This window comes from Mustela putorius, unplaced genomic scaffold, assembly GCF_011764305.1.
Source record: "Mustela putorius furo isolate JIRA1106 unplaced genomic scaffold, ASM1176430v1.1 tig00000145_pilon_pilon_pilon, whole genome shotgun sequence".
NCBI lineage: Eukaryota > Metazoa > Chordata > Mammalia > Carnivora > Mustelidae > Mustela > Mustela putorius.
The window spans coordinates 37,013,364-37,033,361 of NW_025421294.1; the positions used below are offsets into that span (position 1 = coordinate 37,013,364).

The window sequence follows — 19,998 nt, forward strand, 5'->3', positions numbered from 1 at the left end:
ACCAGAGCATCCCTTCATCTCCCTGCTCCTCAACACTGGAGTGTACCAGACATCAGTCCTCAAACCACACTGGCCTCAAGACGCTGGGTTTCTGGGGCGCCTGGGTGGCTTGGTTGTTAAACGGCGGCCTTCAGCTCAGGTCATGATCCCAGGGTCCTGGGATCGAGCTCCGCATGAGGGTGCTCTGCTCAGGGGGGAGCCTTCTCCCTCTCCCTCTCTTACTCCCCTTGTGTGGGCTTTCTTGCTCTGCCTCTCTTTCTCAAAATAAATAAAATCTTAAAAAAAAAAGACCTCGGGTGCTTATTCTTCAGGGCCATGGACCCTTTGCCAACATCTTCTCTTCACTGATGACTCCCACATTCACATTCCAGCTCAGAGCAATCTCCTGAACCACACCTCCGATCCCAAATAAAATATATCCAAAACTGAACAACCGCTTCCCAGCCCTACCACCCATAGAATCCATGCGTGCCCAAGCCTCTGTATCTAGAAAATGGGACCTCCTGGTTGTCCAGACAAAAACTAAGAAGTGGTTCTGATTCCACTCTTGCCCTCACCACCCACATCCAACTGATCAGTAACTCTTGTTAACTCCACGTCCCTAATCACACCACTTCTCTCCAACTCCACTGCACAACCATGGACCGTGACCTCTGCTCTTGGCCCCCTTCACTGTGCTCCCCCCACAGCTGTCAGGGTGAGCTTTCCGAAGTTTCGCTGTGCAACAGAGCTTTCTCTGATGATAAAGATAGTATATAGTACTAATACAGTAACCACTAGTCTCTCTTAATAAAGTCCTTGAAATGGGACTAGTGAGACCGATAGACAGAATTTTTCACTTTATTTAATTTTAATGAATTTAAATTTAAATAGCCCACCCAGCTAACGGCTACCATATTGGATAGCATAGTTCTAAGCCATAAATCTGAACACATTGCTTTCCTGCTTACAACTCTCCCATGGCTTCCCCTCACCATCACCATAAAATCCAAAGTCAGGGAGCACAGCGTGGACCCTGTGACTTCATTTAACCCCTAAAATGTGGCATAAGTAACCTTCTCTGCTTTCACACTACAGGGAGCCCTGAGTTCTCGTGGAAAAAGGCCACTCTGCCAGAAAGAACACACACGGAGGCCACGCGGAGAGGAGAGGCCCTGAGACTGTGGGGAGAGACAGTGCCAGTAACACCAGTGTTCCAGCCCAGCCCAGCTTTGTAGCCACCGGGCAGGAACTGTGGGAAGGGAGGGCACCTGCCCTGTCTAAAGGGGCAGCTGCCCCTTGGATCCAGATGGAAGTTGCCAATGGGATGTAGGCCCAGTGTGGCTAGAGCCTCCAACTTTGAAAAGGCAGAAGTCTGGACTCCCAATCTTTAGATACTGGCTCTGACGTGTCTGAACGCTGAAGAGGACAAACATAGCTTGTCTTTGGGCTGGGTGTGGCCAGGGAGTTCGCAACGTCTGATTCAGATGTCAGGGACCAGAGACAAGCTATTCCGACAGAGGCTACAAGAGAGCAAGCAGAAGCCAGGAGCGGCCAGTGGCTCAGTCTGGATGGGACTGGGAAGGGGAACTATGGAACATGGGACAGAGCTGTGTGATCTTGGGCAAGACACTCAGCCTCTCTGGGTCCTGTCTCAGTTTCCTCATCTGTAACATGAAGCTACCTCACAGGGTTATTGAGAGGCCCCCCTGTGATAATACGTAAGAGGAGCTGGAAAGGGAGCAGCATGTGTGGGACAACCTCTGCCAGTTCCCGCTGGGCTTCCCCGGAAAGCCCACAGGCACTTGCTCACATCCTTGACTCAGGATCTCAAGTTCCTGGTTCTAGCAATAAAACAACAGTAATGCCTGAGTGGTCCTTTGGGGCCTACCAGGTACTTTCAAACCACGCCACTTTCCCCGCTCCCCTGCTTCCTTCCTCATCACAGCACCTACCACCCACCCAGTGAAATGCTTCTACGTTTGTATATTGTCTGTCTCGCTCCACCAGCGCAGGAATTCCAGTCCATTCTACCTATTCTGGGCAGCCCCAGAGCTGAAAGCCTACCCTAGAACACAGAAGATGTCCCATAAATGTTTTTTGAATCAATGTGTAATAGCTCATTTCATCCTCATACAAACTTTGTGAACCAGGTGGTAGGATTCTATTATTACCATCATCACATCCTCTCTCTAAAGATGGCTAAGATGGGCGCAGTGAGGGGCGCCTGGGTGGTTCAGCTGGTTAAGCATCAGGCTTCGGCTCAGGTTGTGATCCCATGGTCCTAGGATGGAGTCCCACATCAGGCTCCTTGCTCAGCGGAGAGCCTGCTTCTCCCCTGCCTGCTGTTTCCCCCTGCTTGTGCTTGCTCTCTGTTTCTCTCTTGCCTGCTCTCTCTGTGTCAAATAAATAAATAAAATCTTTAAAAGAAAAAGGTGGGTGCGGTGACTTGGAGGGTACTGGTTGGCCAAGAGGGGAAGTGCTGGGACACACACTCACCATGTCCTTCCTTCCCTGTTAGGAAGAAGAGTAGCCTCTTCCTGAACCAGCGGCCAGGGGCTCCATGCCTCGGGAAAGCTGGAACCCCCACCCAGATTCTCAGCAGGAAATGCCTGGGACCCTGACACTTGTTTGGCTCTGCCTGGGGAACGGGACGGTGGGGAGGGCAAGGAAGTGCACATCTCTACCATCTGGTTTCTGGGAGGAAGGGGACCGAAGGGACAGAGAGCCGGTCAAAGGGGCCCATGCAGGATCTCCATACCTTGTTGATGCTGAACTGCCCCTCAAAGCGGCAGCCGGCCCCATTGTTCAGCGGGATCTTCATGGAGTTGTCAATGTGCCCCACCTCATGCCTGCCCATCTCATCTTGTATGTCCAGCCCGACCACTGCAGGGGGAAGGGGAGGAGAGAGTCACAAACACCCATAGCAGTGGGGGTGGGGCCAGCCCTCTCCTCCCTGGATGCCCATCCACCATCTACTCCTTGGACATGGGGGGCCCCAAGCCATCTAGGCGTTCACAGTCTGGGGCCCAGAGCTACAGAGAGGAAGGCTGCTGACAGAAGAGGAGGAGAAGGGTGATAGCTGGACTAAAAGGGAACAAGCACCCAAGGATCCATCCCTGAAACTGCCTGAGGCTGCAGAGGAAGTGGGGAAGAGCTGGGGGAGGGAGCAGCTAATGGGGCAGGGGATGGAGGACCACAGGCTGCAGGGGTGACTACTCTGCTAAATGCAAGGCTACAGAGAGAAGCAGAGGGTAGAGGTTCAAAGGCTGTCTGAATCCCCGCCTGCCTTTTACCCGCTATGCAACCCTGGCCAAGGCACATAACCCTGATGCCTGTTTCTCTGGAAAATGGGGGTGATAATGACCCTCCTTGGAGAATTATGCAAATCGAATGACGAATGGTGGCACCTAAAGGGTTTCAGTCTCTGGATTCGTTGGGCAAACAGGTCCCGGCAGTCATTCATTGGCTTCACTCATCATCCATTTACTCACACCTCCTTTTACCCAGTGTCTATTCTCGAAGGCCCTGCCCTCCTGGAGCTCGGGCGCTTTTCCGGGTTCTTCAGTACACCGAATGGGAAACCTGAGGCCCAGCAGTTCTGGTCCTTGCCTCCAGTGTGACTCAGCTTCCCAATCTGTAAAACGGGCAGGCCCACACCAACTGCATTCCCTGAGATGGTCTACGTGGCATGGGTTTGTAAACCACGAAAACGCAGAAAATTCCCTGGAAGAAGCACTTGAAAGGAGGCTGCAATCCAGAGGAAGAGCAGCTGGAAGCAATTTTATGTGAGCCAAGCCTAAAAGGGAAAAATGGGAACGACTGTATTCCTCAGTGGAGATGTGGAAGAGAGTGAGGGCCCATCCATAGAAGGAAATGTGATGTAGTCACTAAAAATGACGCTCATGGGCCTGTAGTACGTGGGAAATGCTGACTCCGTAATGTTTGATTTAAAAGAAATGGAAACAGGTCCCTGTTTGACTCAGCAGCTCCACCTTTAGGAGCCCGTACTCCAGATGCACACATGTCCAGGACGTGTGTGCAAAGGCTGCTCTGGGCAACTTTATTTGAAATTTTGACCACTGGAGGCAGCTCAGCTGCTGTCAACAAGTGGTCGACGGAAGAACCCCTTCTGGAATGCTGGGCAGCAGGTACACGGACCGGGTATCTACACGTGGGGCGAGGCAGCTCAGAGCAGGCCAGTGACTAAGAACTTTGGCTCTGGGGCTGCCATTTTCTGTGGTTCCTGGCTCTGCCCCTTCCCAGCTCTGGGACCTTAAGCAAGTCGCCTAACCTTCCTGTGTCTCAGCTTCCTCCTCTACCCTAGGATTAAAAAAATTAAAAAGGCACTTACTATGTGCTAGACACCCTTGTAAATGCTTTTTTTATAAGAATGTACCATCTAAGCATACCTGTCGGGGAGATATTATCAGACCCATTCTCTACAAGGGACACTAAAGCACAGCCAGGCTAAGTAATTTGCCTGAGATCCCACAGCTAAGAAACAGAGTTTCAATCCAGAGGCCACACCCTTTGGCCACTCGGCTAAAGCACCTCTCATACTGATGCACTAGCACAGCCAAAGACTTCAGGACAGAGCCTGGACTGGAGTAGGAGCAAAATAAATGGCAGCTGTGGTTATCATCTTACTAATATTATGAGTAATATAAGAACAGCTCCAAGATATTAGCAGAAAAAAAACAAGAAACCCCAGAAAGGTCCCGTGTAGTTGAGTCCCAGTTAAGTAAAAAGAAAAAAGAACCAAAAAAAACCCCCAAACCAAAAAACATCCCCACCTAAACATGATACAGGTTTGCAGACACACACACACACACACACACACACACACACAGAGGGGTGGGAAAGGAGTCCCAACTATTAGCAGAAGCTTCCTCTGGGGTAGATGGCACCCCAGGGAATACGTATTTCTTTTACTTTTTTCTTTATACATTTTTGTATTTTGAACATGATTTTTTTAAAGTCGAAAATATACTCCTGTAGTAGTTCATAATAAAATATTACTTCTTAAAGCAGGATATGAAATTGCACAGGCAGCGTGATCTCAGCCGTGTTTAGAAACGCAGAGAAAGGAAGGCCAGGATGGAATGGCGTCTAATGTCAAGTGACGTGCCGTCGGGGGAGGAATTACGGATTTCTTCTCTCTGCTGCTCCAGATTTTCCAAAGGTACCATGATGAGCGTGCATTTTTTTTCTCTAATGAAAATGTTAGGTTCTACTTTTAAAGAGAAGCCAGGGTACAGGGCTCGAGCAGGAGCCTCCTGGGTTCAGCTTATGGCCCTGAAGAGCGGTGGGCGTGGTGGGCGAACGCAGCCTGAAGCTTGAGGTTGCCTGACCCCTTGTGGGCCACGGCCCGTCACTGGGCTGGAGCCTGGAACCACATCCCTTCCCTCCCCTGCCCTGCTCATCCCAGTCCTCTGGCCTGACTAAGAATTTCCTTGTTCCAGAGACCGGACCAACTCCTGAATGAGAAGCTGCCAGAGGAATTATTTTTCTAAGAGAAAGAGAAAAAAATAAAAATAAAACTGACCAATTTCAACAGGTTCCCTGGCTCAGGGCCCACCGTGGCTTCAAAACTATGACGTAATTCTCACCAGAAGCAATAACAGAACTGAATCTCTCCCTATCTCTGCCCGCAGACACACCCGATGTTCTGTCCTTCAGGAGGAAGGGAGTGGGCGGGAAGAGAAGGGCCCGCATCGGGTTACGGGCCAGGCTGGGGCAAAGGGGCAGTAGAACCCCAGTCCACTTGGTAAGTTTAGAAACCAGCTCATCAGACCCTCCCAGAAACCCCAGGCAAGAGACAGCACTACACCCATTTTTACAGAAGAGGAAACAGGCTCAGAGAAGTCACACCGTCACCAGGGTCACACAGTCTTAGTGGGCAAAAGAGCCAGATTCTGACTCCAAACCAATCTCCAATGAGTTTTGTTCTGTACCTAGTAATTCATGGTCTCGGTTAAAACAAATCAAACAGAGCATGAAGTGAAAAACCAAGCTTCCCAACAGCTGCTAACAACTCAGACCTGCATCCTTCTCCAGGTGACTGATCTTGGTTGGTGGTAGGTCTCCTTGCCCCAAGATGCTCAAGAGGTTATGTGACACCCCCCACACCTCCCCCACACATCACCCTGCAGACTCTAGCCAGGGATACGGGTAATAACAGCCCACCTCCCCCCCACCAACCGCTACTGGGTAGGACAAACTGTGGCATATGCCATGGCTCCCCATGAAATCAGGTTGTGATTAGCCCTCCCGTGAACACACATCTCTGCTTGTCCTCTCACATCCCCCACACCCTTCCCATTCCTCCGTTCCTCCGAGAAAATCTCAGGTTCTGACTCTTGAGACAGCCCCCATCAGCACATCAACAGGGCTACTCTCCAGGAGTAATCCCCATTAGCAATTTCATGGACTTCGTATTTCAGAAAAACCTCCAAATGCACGCAGAGTTGATTATTCTCCTCTCTAGAAAAGAGTGAGGAGAATCTTATGCTACCTGCTATTTGTAGCTCGCCCTGTTTGCTGACCCATCCTGGTCATCTTGTCATTTCTGCATACCCGGCTCTGCCTGACGGAGGGGTCTTGCACGAGCAGAGGGCTGTCGGGAATACTCACATTCGCAGTGCAAATTGGGTAGGCTGATGTTCAGGCTGACATCAATTTTGCCCCCACTGTCCTTGTCCGGGTCATCAACGTAGAGCTCATTCACGCTAAATAAAGGAGACAAGTACAGAAGCCTTTGTTGAGGTGGGGCACCATCCCAGTTGCAGAGGCAAGCCAGGGGCCACTTCCCTTAGTGACCACTGCGCAATTAACTAGAACCCCCATCTCGGGGAAGCGTGTGCCTGATCAGGCACAGGGGATCGGGGCTCCCATCTGGAGGGCCCTCTCCAGATGCTGGCCTTACCACATAAAGGGGGGGGGATGGGGGAATGGTAAAGGCAAAGCTTTCAGAGTCAGACACATTCAAGCTCTAATCCTGGCTCTGCCACTTTCTATAGGAACTTGGCAGGTAACGTGACCTCCGTGAACCCATCTGTTCAATGGGACACCACCACTCACAATTAATGGGGTGTCTGAACGCTTGAGAAATGGAAGTTTTACTAGGCATCAGGGCCCAGCACCTCCGGGCACATGGTACCTTATTCCCTACTCTCTTGAGCCCCCACCCACTCAGCTGGGGAAGGGGAATTCCCTGGGTGGTCACGCTCAGCGTCCAGTGCTCATAAAGCTCTAGGGTGAGCATGGGGTCTGAGACATGACTAACTAATGTTCTGTGGCTGCTGTACCAAATTTTCACATTGGTGGCTTTAAAACAACACACACTTATTCTCTTGCCCTCCTATAGGTCAGAAGTGTAACATGGGTATGGTGCTGCACTCTTTCTGGAGGTTCCAGAATCCCTCACCTTGCCTTTCTCAGCTTCTAGAGGCTGCCAAGGCTCCCAGCCCTTCTCCACAGCAGAGCGGTGTAGCAGAACCACACGGCATCTTCACTCCTGTCTGACCTCCTAACTCTCTCCTACAGCAACTCTGTCATTTCACCTGGCCCACCAGAAAACCTAGGGTTGCCTCCCTAGCCCAAGATGCTCAACAGAATGCCATGTATAAAATTCCTTTGGCCACGTAAGGTGACACATTCACAAGTCTCAGGGATAGGGACATGGTGTCTTTGTGATGAGAGGCCCAGTTTAGGGGCACGGGACTGCAGGGACAGCCATGTCACGTGGCTACCCAGGACAAGGGAACCACACTGGGATCCGTCAGCAACACAAATTTATTCAACAAGTACTTTTGGGGTGCCTACCAGGTGTCAGGCATTAGAGACAGTGGGTAACCAGTCCCATGCGACCTCTGCCCTCCTCAGCTTACAGACCCCACTGGGACCCTAAATAAATACCTTCCACCAACTTCCTAAGGATTATTGCCCTTCTGAAAGCTGTGGGGAGCCATGGGAGGGACGAACAGGGCCACTGACCTCTGGGGAGTGTGGCCCGTCTCTCTGGCTGCTGCAAGGAAGACTGACCAGAAAGACTGACCAGAGGGGCCACTGGGCAGACCACACGGGAGGCTGATGCCACGGTGCAGGAGAGAAGGGGAGAGATGGCAGCCTGGACTGGGTCGGGGGTGGGGGGTTAGGCAGGAGGGAGGGATGGAAAATGCAGCATGCTGGAGCAGACAGGACTCGCTGCCGCGTGGGGCTTGGGAGTGGCTTGAGGGTGGCTCAACAGAGGCACAAGCAGACGGGCAGACTGCCGCGTTCTTTCTGGAACCATCTGTCGCACTGGGAGCCCCTGGAAGAGCAGCGGGCTTGAAAGGTACCGAGTTCCACGTGGCTGTGCTAAACTTGAAGTGTCTTGGAGACATCCCTGAGGAGCTGCTGAGTGGAGCTGGATGGCTCTGTCCGAAGCCCACTTCTGATTCCCAGACCACTCCCCGTGGGGAGAGGGAACTGAAACTGAAGGCTTGGCCTCGTGAACAGCTGCACAGGCAGCTGGAAGTGGGACTGTGGCTATTGTGAACATGAACCAGGTGCCCGTCCACAGGTAGTAGAATATAAACACTTGCAGCTCTAAGCAATTCGACTCCCAGAAAGCCTTGTAAATAGCTGCATCTCTGGGAAAGAATGAGTTGACCATGGCAAGGGTGTTTTGTTTTTACTCAGACCCTGTCTTTATGCTGCTAGCACCTAATTGATGTAGCTGATGCTCAATTAAGAAAGAGTAGGCTCAGGGCGCCTGCAGGGCTCAGTCATTAAGCATCGGCTTTTGGCACAGGTCTTGATCCCAGAGCCCTGGGATTGAGGCCCCGCATTGGGCTGCCTGCTCAGCAGAAAGCCTACTTCTCCCTCTCCCACTCCCCCTGCTTATAGTCCCTCTCTCACTGCCTCTCTTCAAATAAATAAATAAAAATCTTGGGGCGCCTGGGTGGCTCAGTGGGTTAAAGCCTCTGCCTTCAGCTCAGGTCATGATCCTGGGATCGAGCCCCGCATTGGGTTCTCTGCTCAGCGGGGAGCCTGCTTCCTCCTCTCTCTCTGCCTGCCTCTCTGCCTCCTGTGATCTGTCAAATAAATAAATAAAACCTTTAAAAAAATTTTTTTAAAATAATAAATAAATAAATACCTTAAAAAAAAAAAAAAAGAAAAAAGAAAAACAGTAGGCTCAAAGAGTCATCCTGGGCTTGTTTCCTTGTGGGAGTCACAAGGATGTTCCTCAAGACAAAAGAGTGACAGATCACTGGGGCTCCAGCCCATTAAACCAGGAAAGTCCCAGCTGGGCCTATGTGTATTCATGTTACCCCACCTGTTCCTGTGAAATGTCCTGATCCACATTTTAGAACCAGGAAACAAGCTCAGAGAGGGTGAGTCCCATCTCCAAGGCCACACAGCAGGAAATGGCAGAGCTAAAATCCCAACCCGGGTCTGCTTTCTGCCTGAGCCCCAGGCTTTCCAGGGGCCTATGCTATCTCCCCTGCTCTGGCTCTCAACTGCTAAGGTCAAGGGCGAAAAAGGCTGGGGGTGGGGGTGGGGCTGGCCCTCTTGCTTGGCAGGCTGATAGAGTTGGCCCCTATCAGGGAACAAAAAGTACAAATGAGCTAGTGGGAGAGAAGCAAGCAGGAGCACCCGAGGTATGGCAGGAGGAGGAATGGCTATCTCCACAGCCCAATTCTCCTCAGCCTTCAGGGCCCTATTTCTACCACAACCTTGATTTGCAACTCCAAAGGGCTACTGAGTGATGAGACTGCTGAGTGATTAACAGACCCTCACCACCAACAGAAGACCCTGGCTTCCCTTCCCAAACAAGCAAAAGTTTTCCTTGAAGCCACTCACCTTTCCCACCTGTGAGGCGGGGCCTCAGCACATCACTAAGGGATTGTGGAATGATGTCACCCCTGGCAATCCTCTGGAGGTGACCTCAGTGCCTAGAGGTGAATCCCAGGTGTGGCACCAAGGTGAGCTCACCCTCGAGGCCCCAGGGGGCCTTTCCCAGCTCACAGAGCCCAGGCTTCCTAGTGCCATCTAGAATAAAGGGGCTGAGGTGCCTGGGGAGAGACGGAGAGCCTGCCTGCTGGCTCCCAGATGCCTTCCTCAAAGGCCCTCAGGGGCTGCAACATAAATGCACTTCCATCATCTGTGCTGCCTACCCAATGACACCCAGACTGCCACCTTCTGAATGAGAGGCAGATGTTCTAGGGTTGTTGGTTTCCTGCTACACCCAGGCAGCGCTACAAGCTTGCCCAGAGCCTGTCACCTGCTGATGCCTGCCAAGGCTAGCTAACTTTAATGGCTGGGGCTGGGACTGAATGGATTAATATTAATTTTTAACCTATCTATCTATCTATTTAAGTGGGGGGAGGGACAGGGGCAGAGAGAGACAGAATCTCAAGCAGACTCCACTGAGCGTGGAGCCTGACACAGGGCTTGATCCCACGACCCAGAGATCATGACCTGAACCAAAATCAACAGCCGGGTGCTTAACCAATGGAACCACCCAGACACCCCACAGGCTGAACTGATTTTAAAAAAAGGTGAATGGACAGCCAGAAGTCAGGTTACCTGGAGGGGTATCAACTTTTGTAGATTTACTGCTGTCTTGGGAACCCATGGGCCTGATTTCTCCTGTCGCTAGCAAGGGTGATGAGAAGACAGAGCCAGGAGGCAAACAGATCTGGGCTCACCTCCTGGCTCCGCCTCTAAGAAGCTGGGGAACCTGGGACAAGATGCTTCACCCCTCTGAGCCTCGTTTCCTTAACTGTAAAACTGGGAAAGCTTTCTATGAAGTCTGAAGACAGGCAAAATTAATCTCCGGTAATAAAAGTCACCGTAGTGTAGTGGTGCTGGTAGGAGATGCTGACTGGGAGGGGGCACTGTGGAGGCCAAGAAGAACAAGGCTGTGGGTACAGCTAGACCTCGAGTCTAGCCCTGACATAAGTATAGCCATCTTGGCAAAGCAGAGGCTGGCACCTTGCACCCCCTCTCCACCCGCTCGCCTCCCCTCAGTAGTATGTGTGACATTCCTCAGCCACCCCAGGCTGCCCTGGGGGGAAAGCAAATAGTTAACTTGCAGAGATCACAATCCTGCAAGACAGGAGTCTCCCTCAGTTTACCAATGTCCTAGAGGTTTACAACAAAGCAGCTATCTTAACAATAGCACAATTTCCAGAGGCAAATAGCTCAGTTCGTCAAGCCCTAAATAAAGTTAAATTTCTCTAACCTAAAATCTCACTAACAAGGACACTTGATAGGAGAAATGTGAAACTTTATCTCTAAACCTCCAAGATAGTGTCAGCGATCATTCCCAAGCATATGACCCACTGATATACATCTAAAGGGTCTCACAAGATTTTTATTATTGGTAATGAATAACCTTTTCCCCAGACAACAGCTAGCCCCTCAAGGTCCTGGAGACCTCGCTTCCAAAATTCCTTAGAGACTTACATCATCCATAACCCCTTTGGTCCTCACCCACCACCGAGTCCACCCCTACTCTGCCTTTAAAAACTCTGACTGTAATCTGGCTCGGGGTCCAAGTCCCTACTCCGCTGTGTCAGGTATACTTGGGCCCAAGCTTAAGCTTGCTGAATAAACCCTCGTGTGATTGCATCGGTGCTTGGCTCCTTGGTGGTCTCTCGGATGCGAAAACTCGGGCACAACAGGCACAAGGGAAGCTTCCAGCTGGTGGATAGGTGTTGTCTTGATGGGATGTTGGTGACACTAGTGTGAGCCCAGGCACACAGTCATCAAGATCTCACCTTTAAGATCTGTACGCTTTGCTGTTCCTAAGTTACCTACACCTCTCAAAAGAAGGAAAGAAAACCAGGAGGGAAGGGAGGGAAAAGAGGAAGAAAGAAGAGCAAAAGAACAAACAAGGGGTCAGGTTTCGGGCTACTTCCCAGGGCTGTGAGCATTAAAGCTACAGGCCGCCCCAGGACAGGGGTGTGTATGGTACTCACTTCTCTGAGGGCCTTGCACAGGACTTTCTTGGTAAAGAGCATAAAGCATCATGGTGAGTCCAGACTCCCAGGGTTCAAATCCTGGCTCTGCCGCCTACTAGCCGACTGACCTTAGGCAAGGGCCTTTGCCTCTACCAGCCTCAGTTTCCCCAGTTGTAAAACGGGGACAATCACGGACAGGCAAAATCTTACTCAACTGTGAGTGCTCGATAAGAAAGCGTCCCCTACTGTTATTGTTCTCACAAATATCAATGTTTACCAAGTTGGTAATAACAGGCATCCACCTCACAGCACTGTGGTAAGGACTGTGCGGAGGGGCCCACGGCTAGCGTATTACATCGAGAACACGCCGGTTATGACCTGCTGAACCAGGGGCCACAAGCCACCCACATGGTGCTGCTAGGTAGCTCCCTCGGCACCAGAGCTCCCACTTTGGGGAAGTGAAACCCACAGGGTCATTTTGATTGAAGAAACAGTTTCAGTCCACCCACACAAAGGAAGAAAGAGTCCCAAGATTTCTGATCCACAGCAACCAGGAGTGGGGGTGTGTATGCCGTGGGCCACGGGGCGGACAGGGGTAAGCAGGAGACAGAGAGTGGGGGTAGCGAGCACTTACTACTTCTAAGATGATTAGGGCAAAGTCTGAGGTCACCAACTCTCCTCCCGCCTTAACACTAAGCAGTTATTGGAAAAGGTGCCCGGGAAAATAAAAGCGGGAACTCATGGCGGGCATCCTCAACTCAAAAGCCCTTATCTCAGTGTCCAGACTCTGAGTGTGAGTAAGGTTATCGTACTGTAAAAGGCCTAAGCAGCAACCCAGGAAAACAAAGTTTGTGCTCTTCCAAAGTTGCTTTGCTCATCACAAGGATTAGTGTGTTAATAATGGACGGAAGGTGCTTCACAGCCCCAGTATATTCTACGGCCCGTATAAGAAGTGGCTTTGCTTATAACTAATCAAAGGTACTTCAGTTTTGAGCAGCCCACTGGGGCCAAGCACTATGCCGGGGCTTTCACATGTGGTATCTCAGTTAATAGCCACAGCAAGACAATGTTGAGTGGGGTTACCATTCTCTCCTCACAAAGATGAAACTGGGCTTAGAGGAAGATAGACAAAACCCACGGGAGACCACAGCTAGGGTCTTTCCATTTTATTAAACTGGATGGGGCATGGAATCAATGAAAAACCGAGACAAGTGTCCCCAGCAGACCTGTGATGCAGGTGTCATCATCTTTCTGATAACCCTCAGAAGCCCACCCCATCTCCACCCATGGCCCAAGTACCCACAGGGCATGGAGGTGTGATGGGACCATTCCCTCCCACAAGACTCCCTCGGTCACCTCCGTCTGCCACACCCTGGTGGGCTCTGCCGCATCGGACTTCCCAGCCAACCTGGACAAGGAGCAGAGAGCACGAGATTGCTACGTCTGCAGAATGAATGGGAGAGGTAAGTAACGTGTGCGGACGGAGGAAAGGGGCACGCATCCCCATTGGGGGACACCGCACAGCATCAGGGAGCTGGCTGGCTTGCGTGGGGGTCAGTGAGCGGCGGCCATGTAGGGAGAGAAAGAGAGGGACTCGGGAGGTGTACGGGTGGGGGAGCACAGTGGAATGTAACCAAGGGCCCTGAAATTCTAGGCTGAGGCGAGAGTCTGATGACATCTATGGAAAACAATTTTATTTGCTTTTAGAAGAGCACTTGAATAGTTCAGATTCCTGCCCAAAGTCGCTGACCTCTGTGCTTCATAATTTGATTTAATGGAAACTTACACAGCAGTGAGGCCCACAGAAGGGCCTGGGCTGGAGGGGGAGGGAGGTACGTTATGTAAGCAAGCTCTCCAGGACCTTCTTTTAAATCCTGACCATTCCAGGTATAAATAAGTATGCCTACCTATGCCCTACCAGGTGGGGAGCCAAAATATTCCCTTCTCGGTCACCAAGTCCGGCCCCCGCCCCCTTCTCCACTGCCACTGCCCAGTTCTCTCCCCGGGGTCTTGGCCATCAGGGTCACCCTGTCCCCTGTTCACCTTCACAAGAGGTGACTGTGCTACAGCATGAACCTGGCCCAGTCACTCCATGCTCGGAAGCCTTCAGGCCCGCCAGTGCTCCCTTACACGCCAGCCCTGGGTCTCTCTACCTGGCTCTAGAGCCCAGTGCAGGCCTCAGAGTGGGTAACCCAGGCTCTGTGGAAGATGGCCAGGTTCTCCTCCTGGTTAAGTTCCTGGCCTCCCCACTCGGGGCCTGCAACGGAGCACATAAGGAAACAGTTCAGGGTCACTCCAAGTTCCCACTAGGTGGACAATGGCTTCCTGGAGTCCTAGCTGCCTGCTCGGCCATCTCACCCTGGAAGGGTGTATTCAAGTCTTCCAGTCAAACACTCTGACCAAAAGGCAGCAGCTCCCATGCACCTGGTGGGGATGGGGGGACGCAAAATGCTCTGGGGAGGGAAGGGTGGTATGACAGCACAGGGGTGCCAAGGCTGGGTTTGACTCTGGCTGCACCAACCCCACTGTGGCCTGAGCCGCCTGGGCACTCAGTTTCCCCAGCTGTACAGTGGGGCTAAGGCTAACAGGAGAACATCCCTCAAGTGATTCTGTGTTGATGAGATGAGATGATCGCTGTGAAGTGCTAACCCAGGTGGTTGGTGGGCATGTCGTAATTAGAAAGTACAACACACTGTATTATACTATAAATTGTCAGCGGAGCATTCCAGCTGCCACATCTTATTATAATTCCTCATGGGGTTAATAATTAAGAGCAGCCAATCCTGGGCAGTCAAAGCCAAGCCTGGGCAGTCAAAGCCTAGAATATTTTGCAGCCATGTTGTCTGGGCAGGGTGGGGGACGTTGCTCCCCCTGGAAACCTGAAGCTGCAGAGCACCCTATGGGGCCACTTTCCCCATAATTAATGGTAATTAATGGCCTGTCTAAACCCAAGTTAGGGCCCAACCACACAAACAAACAGGCCTCCTTCCCTACTGGGCTAGGCTAGAATAGTGTCTTATGTCACTGATAACCACAGGTCGGGGTTGGAGCACTGTTGATCCTACCAGCAGTGACCTCATTTCCTCGGAATACGATCTCATGGTGGCAGGGGGAGCTGACACACTGTGGTCACAAAACTGCCAGAGAGGGCCAGCCATCCATTAAAGAACTGTGACCTTCATTTCTTCCCAAACTGGCAGGCCTTCCCAGGGGTCAGAGAATCTTCTGACACCAGGAAGACCAGAACAATCCTCCCTCTGGACTTTTCGTGGAGTCCTCAGTCCTCACTCCTACAGACTCCTTTTGAGCACTTCTGCACCGTGGTCACGCGGCAACGGGGGGAGAAGGGGCACTGGGGTCCCTGCAGCATCAGAGTTGGGCCTTTGCCTGGGATCAGGACTCTCATTCCGGCCTGCCTCCCTCTCTCCCTCCAGCCACTCACAATGCAGATGAAGAGCCTAGCAGACAACAAGGGGTAAACACACAATGAGCAGCCCTCCAGGCTGATTACTCCACCACTCACCCCTCATCTTTCTTCCTCTCCAGGGAGGTGCTGGGACCAGAGTGTCCAGGATGCCCCCGGGGGGTCAGGAAGGGGAAATCCTGGAGCAGGGCAGCAGGCAGAGCAGTGGGAACACAGAGTGCTTTTGGGAAAGGAGTGAGCCCTGTCCTGGTTCAACAGAACAAGCTGTCCAGGCTTGCCCCAAAGGCCCTTAACACAGCTGGTGGCGCCCCACCGGCTCTAGTCACAAGCTCCAATGTCACAACTTACCTGTCCGGGGCCCGCTGGCTCAGCAGCCTACCTCATCCTGAGCTGACCTGAGGGCCAGCTGAATAAGCTGCAGCTCACAATGGTCAGCAGGAGGTGAGGGAAACTGCTCTCAGTTCAGGGCAGGGGACGAGAAAATTAATATTCATGGAATGTTCATTACATGGCAGGTGCTGAGTGGCCTTACCACCTTTTTTGCATTAGATGGGAAATAAATAGAAAATGAATGAATGCATGAAGAGCTAGGATTCATGGGTATTAAAGTATATCAGGTGCTCCACTAAGTACCTTTCCGGTAAATAATCTTATTTAAACCTCACCAAATATCACATACCTTCTCTGTGCCTTGCCCTGCTTTATCTTCAAAGCCTTTTTTCACTAATTAATATATTCTAGTCCTGTTCGCTTATTCCTGGTTTGTGCCCACTGTTGGCAATTTCCGCTCCTCTGAGCATGGAATCACCCAGCAATGAAGGAGGCAGACCTGGTTTCTGATTTCTGGGTGCTTAGGACCAAGAATGAGTCCTATTAATACACAACAGTGGGCAACACCTTGTCCACTCTAGTCCTACCTCCTCCATATTCTACCTTCTCCACTTGTTCACTTTGCTCCAAAGCTACACCAGCTCTTAATCCACACTGCATGTACACCAGGTAATGCCTGCCCCAGGGCCTTTGCACTTCCCTAGTGGCCCTGTCTGGGATATACAGTTGGGGCTCCCTCCTTGCTATCACACATGCACCCTATATGTACCCCACTCACCTTGCTCAGAACATTAGGGGGTTGTGCAGCAGCCACCACCACCCCCACGCCCATTCCCGCCCAGGGAATGGGTTGCAGCCTGCAAAGACCAGCAGGTGTATGGCAGAGAGTAGGTCTTAATATCCTGCTGCTGTCCCAATTTCCAACTCCGACTCATGATGGGGTGACCCCTGAAAATTCAGGGGGTACCCCACCCCATTAGGAGTGGGACAAAGAACCTTCTCTGACCCTTGCATGGTTGGGTGGTCATGTCTTGGGAAGCAGACAAGCCTCCCCAGACCTGGAGGCTTTGGCTCTGGTGTATCCTCCCTTGTTTGGCCAGCAATACTGAGAGCCAGAGAGGTTTGGCAACCTGCCCAGGGCCACACAGGAAAGTGGTAATCAAGCAGACTCCTGGCCCTGGGCCTAATGACGCCTCTTTCCACCACTCCATGAGACTCCCTGGGCTTTGGTGCCATTAGGGTTAGGAACAGGATCAAAGGGACAGAGAAGGCAAACTGTCCCACACAAGTGGAGGGCAGGAATGACAAGATTTGGCTAGGTGATAGTGGGGAATGGATAGGACCCACATGCCTGTGGGCCCAGGAGACTGGTGGACCTGAAGAGCCCCCTCCTCAGTGTAAGACCATGGGCAAGGCCCTCCACATCTCTGAGCCTCAGTTCTCCTCATCTGTAAGCAGACGATAAGTATATCCCAGGCCTGTTTGAGGATTAAAGGTGGGAACACTCCCTCAGCTACAAGGCCTGTCTTGGGCTAGGCAACGATGTTTTTAGTTTCTTATTGTCCTGTGGCTGAGAGGGAGGCAAAGGAAACCAAGAAATTCCATGAGCGAGAAAGAAAATTCCAGCATTGGACAGGGGAGTGGGTGGCCAGGGCCCTGCCCCGTGATGACTTTCTGGGTTGTAAACACAGGAATGAAGAGGCTTGGAAGCCTTGAGCCAGTGGCTAAGGCAGGAAGCTCTGGGGTCTAATTCCACCTCAGGGCAGCCGATGAGGCCGTGAGTGAATAATCCCAATGGCATTCTGTGTTACACATACCCCAGAGCATTTACTAGGTTATCTGGGCAACGGATGATTCTAGAAATCAGGGATCGATTTACAATGCGTCAGGCGCTGCCAGGAAGCCCACAATGATTCTTCACTGAGGGTGGGCCTCGGAGCAGGGAAGGGGGCTTAGATGAGGGGGCCGGGCTCTGATGTCAGCAGCTCCGCCCCCCTTGGCTAGGAAGCGGCACCCCTTTTCTCTGAACTCCTCCAGCTTTCACATCAAATGACCCCGTGATGAATCAGAGGGAAAAAAGCCCACTGGCTAAACAAAGGAACGGCAGAGATGGGTCCATGATTTCTGTTCATCTGAGGACGCAGGAGGCCCCCCACAGAACGGAACCCAAATGTTCTCTTCAGCTTCAACAAAACAGTGTGTGCTTTTGCTCTAACTTCAAAACCCTTTTAAGAAATAGAGGAGTGATGGATGTGGGTTTGGAAATGAGAGAGTTGGAAGGTTCAGAGGCCTCTTTCCTTTTTAAAGTACCTCCCTCCTCTGATCTGGGGTCCCAGGAAGCTCTAGAATGGCCCCTCAGGGGGAATGGAACTTACACTTCCGTTGTTATGAATCCGGTGAGCTCCGAGAGGAAGAGGAAGAGGATGAAGAGGCAGCAGCAGATAGAGACTGGAAGGAACAACACAGAGACACACTGTTAAGGGTGGAGAGCACTGGCTGAGGGGGGCTTGCCTTTCCCTCCTCCACCTCTCCCTCTCCCCGCCCCCCGCCCCAACCCCGGCCCTCTGAGGAAAGTTGCTTAGAGGGAGCAAGAGAGAGGCCCCACTGACCCTCCAAAGCCCCTTCTTAGTCGAAGCAGCCCTTGTTCCCAGGAAGGCAGACTGCTTTTGGTACCGAGATGACCCTCCTGTGGGGACTGACCCCCCCCACCAGGTAGGCAGGTCCTCAGGGGGGCCAGCTTGGCTTCCTTCCACAAGCGCGTATTAACAGAGCTCAGTCAACAAGAGCTTGCAAACTGCTTGCCCACGAATGTGTTCTGTTCAGCAAAAGTGGTATGGCTTTTCAAATCTGGAGTTGACACTGAACAATTTGATTTCACGTAGAAGTCCAGATTTCTGGCTGCTCCACCACACTCAAGCCCTTGCTCCCACAGCGGGGTCTGAGCTGGCCACTTCAGCAGTCCCTCTCGCCTCCCTGATGCGCAGGCTGAGGCCAACTGTTTGTCCCCATTCATGGCTGCTCCCAGCCGTACCACGAACACTGCGCCCATGTCCTCATCAGAGGTCAGAAAAATGAGGATAACTGAGCACGTGTGCGTCAAGAGAAGGGACAGTTCCTTATGGAAGGAATTCTTTATATGGGTCTGAAATGCAGAGAGTGGAACACAGCTCGAGCTGACCCACATCACTCATATTTATCTCGTTCACTGGGTCCCTGATGAGGTTGAAATCTGTGACCCCTGGAGCCACTCCTGGAGGCAAGACATAACCAGTGCCCCAGGATCTCCCCTCAACTCCAGCCCCATCTCCTTATACTCTCCTAACATCTAACCGCCTAGCCACACTGAGCAGGTGACATTCTATAAATATGGGTCTTATTGCTGCTCCTTTGTTCCTGTGGTTTCTGCCCCTCCCCATTGTCCCTCCTCTTCCCCTTCCCCCTCCTCCTCAACCTCCTCTTTGAGAGGTGAACTCCTCCCTGACCTCCTGGGCCAAGACCAAGCTCAAATGTCTCTTCTGATGGGAAGTTCCCCTCACTGCTAGAGGTGGAGCTGGTCGCTCTTTCCTCTGTGTTCCCAGTATCTATTCTCACACTTTCCACATTTTATTGGCTATTTGTGGCTGGTTCTCTCACTAAAATGATATCCCTGAAGGCAGTAACTCCACGGCTCCAATGCCTGACCCAGAGCTGGGCACACAGCGGAGGGTCATCCCCAAGAGTACAAAGTGAGGGTTGAGCATGTCTCCTCTGGGCTTATCACAGGTGTGCAGTGGGCAAGAGCCTACAGAGTATGGCCCACAGCTCATCTGCTGTGGGTTTCTAAGTTACTTACCTCTCCCTGCCTCCCTTCCCTCATCTGTTAAATGGCAACATGCCTTATGGAGCTGCTCTGAGAATTTCCACCACATAGAGACTGGGCTTGAAATAGTGCCTGGCAGGTAATAAAAGCTTGAGCATTCCCTCATTACTAGGACTTTTATCAGGGAGACCTTGGAGGGTGAGCAGAAGGTGATCGACAAATGGGGTGGCCCCTAGTTTCCTGCAAAGAAAAAAAAGTTTCTGGTCCCACTTGCTGATTCTGCTACCTTCTTGATAGCCTGCTCCTGGACTGGCTGAGCACTGATAAATGCGAAACAGTCATCGTCCAACCATCCGTCCGTCCATCCATCATCCACCCATCCATCCATCCACCTACCTACCTTAAAATGAACAAAGATGAATTCTGAGGGAAGAAAGAAGAGAACAAATGTTCGCTGGGCTCCTACTTCATGCCCTGCCATGAGAGCCTGAACAGCCACCCTGTCATCTCCC

General features: G+C 51.7%; 1 protein-coding gene across 1 annotated transcript in view; it reads right to left on the reverse strand.

Annotated features, from left to right (window-relative positions):
* The window catches only part of ERGIC1 (endoplasmic reticulum-golgi intermediate compartment 1), a 103,603-nt gene that overhangs the window by 29,791 nt on the left and 53,814 nt on the right, over positions 1-19,998 (reverse strand). Inside the window, exons 3-5 of the mRNA XM_045075601.1 lie at positions 18,063-18,135; positions 6,616-6,710; positions 2,741-2,865 (exon numbers count right to left, since the gene is read on the reverse strand). Of these exons, the coding sequence (XP_044931536.1) occupies positions 2,741-2,865; positions 6,616-6,710; positions 18,063-18,135 (293 nt within the window). The remainder of the gene's footprint in view (positions 1-2,740; positions 2,866-6,615; positions 6,711-18,062; positions 18,136-19,998) is intronic.